The sequence below is a fragment of the Trypanosoma theileri genome (assembly GCF_002087225.1).
Source record: "Trypanosoma theileri isolate Edinburgh chromosome Unknown TM35_Tth_12_V1, whole genome shotgun sequence".
NCBI lineage: Eukaryota > Euglenozoa > Kinetoplastea > Trypanosomatida > Trypanosomatidae > Trypanosoma > Trypanosoma theileri.
The window spans coordinates 289,574-297,594 of NW_021639854.1; the positions used below are offsets into that span (position 1 = coordinate 289,574).

The window sequence follows — 8,021 nt, forward strand, 5'->3', positions numbered from 1 at the left end:
CACTGGAAAGAAAAGAAAAGAAGAAAAAAAAAAAACAGCGTGAGGGAATTAAACTTTCTTTTTTTTCCCCCCACACACATCCATCGTTTTTTTGTTTTACCTCATTGTTTTTATCTCTTTCCCCCTGATTCTATTGTTAAACGTTTTTTTTTTTTTTTTCTTTTTCCTTTTCCACTTCCTCTCTTCTCTCTCTCTATCTCACTCATTCTCTCTTTCTTTTTTTTCTCGTTTCTCTATTCTATTATTATTGTTATTATTATTATTGTTATTATTATTACTGTTATTATTGTTATTATTATTGTTATTATTTTTCTTTCTTTTGCTCTGGGTTTCTCTACCTACGGTCTAGATGTGTTGGTTCTGCGAGCCGTTTCTTTCTTCTCTATTCTTTTTTTTTGTTTTTTTTTCTCTCTAATCTTCCTTTCTCTTTTTTATTGTTTTGCTGTGATGTTTTTTTTTTTTTCTTGTTGTTCTTGGTCTTTCTGTCTGTATGATGATATCAATTTATTAGTATATTTCTTGCTTCTTCTTCTCCTTTTTTTCTTCTCTGCATCCAAAGACAAAAACGAGAAAAGGAAAATAGACGTTCCTGTACATAATATTCATATATTGATATATTGATATACCCTGAAAAAAAAAAAAAAAAAGGGAGAAACTCTGACAAAAGGCGAGAAGGGAAAAAAAAGAAAAAAGGTTGGGAAATATTTATAGAACCTTAATCTTCATGGAAGAGAATGAAGAAGGTGTGAACGCCATACCGGAAATCAACAGTGAGACGTGTATAACTACGGGAGGAGATCAGCTGCACAGAGGCAGCAATGCTAGCAACAATAATCCAAACAACACCAACAAGAAAAAGAATAAAAAGCGCAGATGTAAAACACATAGAGGTGATCATAATAATAATAGTGATAATAATGATAACAATAATAGTAACAGTGGCAGTACTAGTAGTGGTAGTAGTATTAGTGGCAACAGTGAAAATGTTGAGAATCCCGAGACTTATCTCAACAGTAAAAATGCCCCTGATGGCAATCGTCCCCCGGTGTGTGTGGACGGCCCCTGGCGGGCGTTGGAGCTGCGGCTGACTGCCAGCGCCGTCGACTGGACGCACCCCGTCGCCCGCAACTCCCACGGCGCTGTTTTTTCCGGCCGCGACCCCACGGCTGGTGTGGAGGTCCTCATCGGCGTGGAGGAGAGGAGGAGCACCGGAGAAGAGAAGGAACTGAAAGAAGAAGAAACGGAAAAAGAAGAAGAAAAAGAAGAAAAGGAGGTGCCGGTGTGGCTGCGGGATTACTGCCCGGGCCCCGTCCGGCTGCTCAAGTCGTTTGAAGTGAGTGGAGGGGACGTGCGGCTTGTAGTGACAGTCGTGCACCGGCCGGGGGCGTTGGAGACTGAGGCTATCTCAGCAGCAGGGGTAGATGTACATCAAGAAGAAGAAGAAGAAGAAAAACAGCAGCGACAAGAAGAAGAAAAACAGCAGCGACAAGAAGAAGAAAAACAGCAGCGACATGAAGAAGAAAAACAGCAGCGACAAGAAGAAGAAAAGCAGCAGCAAGGAGAAGAAGAAAAACAGCAGCAAGGAGAAGAAGAAAAACAGCAGCAAGGAGAAGAGAAGCATCAAGAAGGAGAAGAAAGTCAACAACAACATCGTGTGCGTCGCGAGAATTCATGGGTTATTGACGCCTATATAGTAAACAAGAATGATGTTATTGGTAAAGGAAAGTTCGGTACAGTTTACCGTGGAGTACATCAGAAAGAGGGCTATGGGGTTGCTGTGAAAGTGCTTAGAGGACCACCAGGAAAGAAAGAGAAACTCCTAACAGAGGCGAGGGAACTTAACCGCTTGCAGATGCTTGAGCATCCAAACATCATTAGACTATTTGGCGTCTACCGAAAACTTTCAAAGAATGAGATTGCATTAGTACACGTCTTGGAACTTTGTAAAGGAGGAGATTTAAAGGAATTTCTCGCTCGACATGATCCATTAACGGAACGGCAAGCGAGACACATTATGCGTCAACTCGTAGACTGTCTTTGTGCGTTAAAGGAGAATCACACCATGCATCGTGACTTAAAACCAGCAAATATTCTTCTTACTAGCTCTAACATTGATGAAGCCATTGTAAAGGTAGCTGATTGGGGAATGGCCAAAAGCAGTGACTGCAGTGATGCCGCTGGATCTGCACAAACTGGTGGTAATGTCGCTAATATCATGTTTGAATCTGCTGTTGGTACAGTTGCATACATGTCACCAGAACGTCTTGTTCGTGATTTTTACGATTTCCAAGCTGAAGTCTGGGCGGCTGGTGTTATTATGTATGAATTATTATTTGCCAGACATCCATATTTACACTCCACCTCTCCTGTACGCACACCGGAAGAGCTTTTGAACGCTATTACACGTGCAGAAGAACTAGAGATGACAGGGAAACTTCGTCACTCCGCTTCTGGAGTAGATGATGAGAGTAAAGGCGATGGACAACCGTCGAAGACGGAGAAATTATCACTTTCTCAACATTGTTATACTCTACTGCGAAGAATGCTAGATCCAAATGCCAAAACCCGGTTTACGATTGAACAGGTGCGACAGCACCCATGGTTCTCTCTTCAGGAGACAATGGAAACAACAACAGAGATGAAAAATGCAGATACATCAGGTGAGTTAAAATATACCAAAAAACAAGAAACATCAACTGGAGCAATGACCGCAGCAACAACAATAACTACTACAACGACTACAACAACAACAACAACAGCAATGGGAGGTTTAACATCTGAACCAATAGCAAACCCTGTTGGTTCCATACAACTCCAAACTGCTGATGATGATACCGATAATGGTAATGCCCTTAATTTGAGTAGAAATTGGGGAATTTCACAGCGTCAACAGGCTATTTATCAAGCTGTTCGAGATCATATGCATGTTTTACGTCATGATGTTATTGAGGCAGAAGTGGATCCTGGTCGTCGACTTGTACTTCTTTCATACGCATGGGAACTTCTTCGTGCTGCAGTGTATGCAGCGATATTAAAGGAATATCCTGGTGGTGGTGTTGGAATTGGAAGTTCTATTGAAAATACAACCATGACGGATACTTTATTCAACATGTCATCCAATGCACGTTTTGCATTTCGACTTATTCCTGAAGACATTAGACAAATGGAAACGTATATTCAAGAAACCGCAGAACGTGTAAAACGTAATCTTCCAGATTTAATACAGAGAGGATTACTTGGGGCACCTCACATGGCCTTCTCTACAACAAGTTTGTCAGGAGGTGATGAGACTGTGGGGTCCTCTATTTGCCCATCACCGCGTCTTTCAAAGACAAGATATCCAAGTGCGCAATCACTACTCTTTACACGTGCACTCGCTCTCATTCGTACGGCAACGACGGAAGAGATGATCCTTAGCGCTAATGAAGAACATGATAATTATATGGAAGACGAAGAAATAGTTTACCTACAAGGTGGACGTTCCCGTCGTCAACATACATACGAACAAGCTATGTCTATATTGCGTTTGCTTTTACAACAAATTGTGGTTCGCCGCGGTGCGTTTTCAGTTCCTTCTTTAACTTCTACAGTTCCCAACACTACTGGAGGGGGAGTGACGGACACGCAGGACTACGGCACTCTGCAAGTTCTCACTGTCCCGCTTTTGCCACCCATAGAGATAGCTGATCAACGCACTGTGCAGGCTTTACTACACAAGGTAGAGAAGTACTACCGCCGCCTCCTTAACGTTAGGTAAGGAGTGGGGAAAGGAAAAGGAAAAACAACAACAAAAACGACGACAATAACAACAACAGGAAAAAAAAAAAAAAAAAACCAAAGGAGAAAAAAAAAAGAAGGAAAAAAAAGAAAGAAAAAGAAAGAAAAAAAAAGAGAGAGAGAAAGAAAGAATGAGAGGACGAGGAAAAGCATGATAAATAGAGTTAGGTATGACCTATAACAAGTGTGTAGCCACTATTAAATAAGGAGAAATACCCTAAAGTGGATGTCTCGGTATACAGTTGTTAGGGAGAGTTCATTATACAAAGGAAAAGAAAATAAAAATGGGGTATTTTTTTTTTTTTTACCCAGATGAGATTCTTTTCATGTCTTTATCAGAAACTAAAATAAATTGCTCAGATTAGGTATTTTGGTTTGCATGTATTTCTTTCTTATTGCTTTTAAAAATTCGCATACGTACTGCTGACAAGCGATATAATACACTTTTTTTTTTTACTTTTTTATTTCATTTACGCAAATGGAAAAGAAATAAGAAAAAAAAAAAATAACACCTCTTCTGTGTCTCTCTTTATTTAGATTTTTTTTTTTTTTTTTGGTTACACTAATTTGAATACACTTTCTTGTTTCTTTTCTTTTTTTTTTTACGTTTTTTTTTTTTCTTCTTCTCTCTTTTCTTTCTTCTTTCTTCCTTAAAATATTTCGCTAACGAGGGTTTTTTTTTTTTTTTTTCTTGAATCTCCTTCCCTTACCATTTGGAAGGAAGTTATTTTAAAGTATTATCTGTACACCACTATAATTTGCCAATATTATCTGAAATGGATTTTACAGTACTGAAAAAGATTGCAGAAGGGGCTTGTGCTGAGATCTTTTTGGTACAAGTGAATGAGAGACATGAACCCGTACATTCCTCCTCATTTGAACCACGTCAAGGAACTCAAGTCAACGATAATACTATTAGTAGTACTAGTAGTAATAATGATAATAATAATAATACTAACAATTTCATGAACGGAGAACTTCCACTCTTTGGCAGTGATAGACTTGCTGTTTTAAAACTTGCTAAACCTGGTTACGAGCCTTTGGCTGTTGTGGAGGCGGTTGAGTTGCGTCGCATTATTTCAAATGGAAGACATCCACACATTGTCTCTGTGCTTGGCTTCTACGAAGGGAATGGTGTACCCAGCTGTCTGTTGCTGGAGTACTGCCGTGGAGGATCTCTTGGGGATTATTTACAACGAAGATTCAAGGGCAATACGGCCACCACCCCAGTAGGGAGTAAGAAGGACAGTAATAATAATAATAATAATAATAATAATAATAATAATAATAATAATAATAATAATAATAGGGAAACTGAAAGTCGTACGGGTAATATAGTTACCCCATTTATACCCATCGCCATCGCCCGACGACTTTTTACACAGTTAATAGATGCACTTTTGTTTCTAGAATCAATAGTATTATGGCATCGTGATCTCAAGCCTGACAATATCCTCCTGACTTCACAAGACATAACGAAGGCTTCTTTAAAACTTTCTGATTTTGGCTTTGCACGTCGAACACCTTGTAGTCAGCTACGCAAAGATAAAAGAGGTTGTGGTGGTTCCCCGGCATTTATGTCACCAGAACGATTACATCAATTTATACTTTCAATACGCCAAAGAACGTTCCATGATTTTGAGCATACACCTTCTTATGATAGAAGCAAAGCAGAAGTATGGTCTGCTGGTCTTATTCTCTATTCAATGCTATTCGGCCATTACATTTTTGGCACTGTACGCTCACCTGAAGAGCTCAGGGAAGCACAAACTCAAGTTCAAATCATTTTACAACGTCATTGCCATCCAAATGGACTTTTATCTCAACCCCTTTTTGACCTATTACAGAAAATGCTACAGCTTGATCCAACCAAACGAGTGGGATTACAGGAAGTACGGAATCATCCATGGATTACGACTACAGAAACAATGGATAACTGTGATTTTGAAGAGTCACAATCTATTATGAAGATAATGCATACTCTTGAACCATCCTCATCTTTAATAACGTTAAATACTGAAGAAGAAGAAGAAGAGTCACGCTTTTCATATGTTTTTGGAAGTTGTAAAACTAATGTCTCTGAGAATCAATCTAAAGAAGATAAACTGAACCACACCCTCCCTAATGAGGAGGAAGAATTAGGAACTTCTTCACCTTCAACTATGTTTTCATCAGAAATAATGCTATCAAAATCATCAATACGTTCATTCACTATTATTCGTCCTCATGACTATACAATTAACCGGAGTAGTACTACTAACAAAAATAATTCTGTTTTTAAAAAGATTGCTGAAGCTACTGGACCGATCCCGAAAGCAAGTGCACCGTTTTCTGACGAAGAAGAAGAAAAAGAAAAAGAAAAATATGAACCGGAATCACAACACTACTCATCTTTTTTCTCATGGATAATAGAATCTATATATTACTGGCTAAAATGAAATTAACCGTACATGATTAGAGAACTTCTGTTAAATTGTACGTTTTTTTTTTTTTTTTTTTGCGTCCTCACATTGCTTTATTCTTATTTTTAGTTTTATTTTTAGTTTTCTATAGTCAACTTGTTTATCTTTACTTTAGTATATGTTATTTGATCCATATTAACATTTTGTGAGCTTCTTGGGAATCGTTGATTTTGCCAGAATATTTGGTAAGAATTAATATTTCTTTATTTTATTCTCACTCTCTCTCTCCCCCCATGTCTTTATATCTCTTATCTTTTTATTTATTCAGTGAGAAAGCCTGTGTGCACTAGGGAAATTAGTACCGTGGAAAGGTATACTTGTGTGTGTGTGTTTATTCCCATCTGTTCACTAAAACAACACACCACCAACCAAGACAAGAAAAAGTATTTCTGTGTGAAAGGCAAAGGAGCAACGAAGCAAAAGAAAACTGAAGGAATAAGCCAAAGAAAAAAAAAAAAAAAGCGAAAGGAAGAGAGAAAAGAGAGAGGACAATAAAGCAATACTCCAAACCTCACTCTCTGTACGTTTATACATTGTATTTAAAAGATGGAAATGATGGATGACCAAACAAAGCAGCTATACCTTGAGCGGGGTCGGGCATTACTGGAGTCTAGACGCTCCATGGATATTAATCGTAGCCCAGAAGAGACAGAACGACTAAAGCAACGTGGTCGCCTACTGCTGAGCGAGAGAAAACAACAACAACTACAGCTACAGCAACAACAGCAACATCAACATCAACAGCAAGAGCAACATGCGTATGGAGACGGAACAAATCTCGTTCATAATTTTGCAACTTCATCTACGGATTACTTTTTGCACGACAGAGTAGAAGAAGGTACGGAGGATGGTATGACTGATAAACTACCCAACGCTATATTGGTACCAAAAGATAGTGTGATGAAGGATCATACTGATACAAAAAGTGTATCTACTTCACTTGAACAGGCTGCAACCGTTAATGAGTCCTCTCTTCTTGACTCCGTTCAGGAGAAGCACACAATGGATATCAAAAACAAGGAAATCTTGAAAAATGATTCTTACATGTCTCATGAGAACCTCGACAAACAGCTGGACGAAATCAGTTACTTGAAAGTTGAACTTGCCAAACGTGAGGAGGAGATTGAACGCCTCATAAAAGAATCAAAAAATAAAATTAGTCAAGAAGAACTTGAAGATATAAGAATGACACTTATCCACGAATATGAACATGTGCAACACCAAATGGAGGCTAAATATCAAGAACAACTTCAAAACACCAACAAACAATATATGGATGTCAATAATAAGCTTCACCAACTTGAATCTCTGCTCGAAAGCAAGACGAATGAAAACCAAGAACTTTTATTGCAGCTCCAGGAGGAGAAAACTATCAAAGAGAAACTTCAGGAGGAAAACCAGCAACTTAGCGACAGAAACAAGGAGCTTGAGAAAGAACTCTCCTCCGTAACAACAACAATGTCTTCGCTTCAGCAGGAATTAACCTGTAGTCAAGAGGAATTAAACTCTCGACAAAATACAATCGGATATCTTCTACAGCAACTAGATGAACTTCAGAGCACGAAAAACACTGATGAAGGAATTGATGAAGAGTTCACAAAAACAAAAGATATGGAATACCTTCTCCAGCAGTGTGCTGCTGCAGAACAGGAGCGTGTGGCTGCGGTGAATGCCCTTCAAAGCATGAAGGCTGAATTGGAGGGTCAACGACAGCGCATCCACGAGCTGGAAAAGCCGAAGCTTCCCGATCCGCCACGTGCTGCAGCCCCAGCTGGAAAGAAC

At 39.0% G+C, this 8,021-nt stretch overlaps 3 protein-coding genes across 3 annotated transcripts; all 3 read left to right on the forward strand.

The window, feature by feature from the left end:
* Positions 1–724: 724 nt before the first annotated feature.
* On the forward strand, positions 725–3,757 carry TM35_000122250 (tyrosine protein kinase; the record flags this gene model as incomplete). Its single annotated transcript, XM_029025200.1, has 1 exon — positions 725–3,757. The coding sequence occupies one exon, from the start codon at positions 725–727 to the stop codon at positions 3,755–3,757; it is 3,033 nt and encodes a 1,010-aa protein (XP_028883516.1).
* A 796-nt stretch (positions 3,758–4,553) lies between these two features.
* Positions 4,554–6,215, forward strand: TM35_000122260 (putative tyrosine protein kinase; the record flags this gene model as incomplete). Its single annotated transcript, XM_029025201.1, has 1 exon — positions 4,554–6,215. One exon carries the CDS (start codon positions 4,554–4,556, stop codon positions 6,213–6,215), a length of 1,662 nt encoding a protein of 553 aa, XP_028883517.1.
* Positions 6,216–6,785: 570 nt separating this feature from the next.
* On the forward strand, positions 6,786–8,021 carry TM35_000122270 (uncharacterized protein; the record flags this gene model as incomplete). The annotated part of the gene is made up of 1 exon (XM_029025202.1): positions 6,786–8,021. A coding segment is annotated over one exon (1,236 nt), but the record flags the coding sequence as incomplete, so codon positions are not given.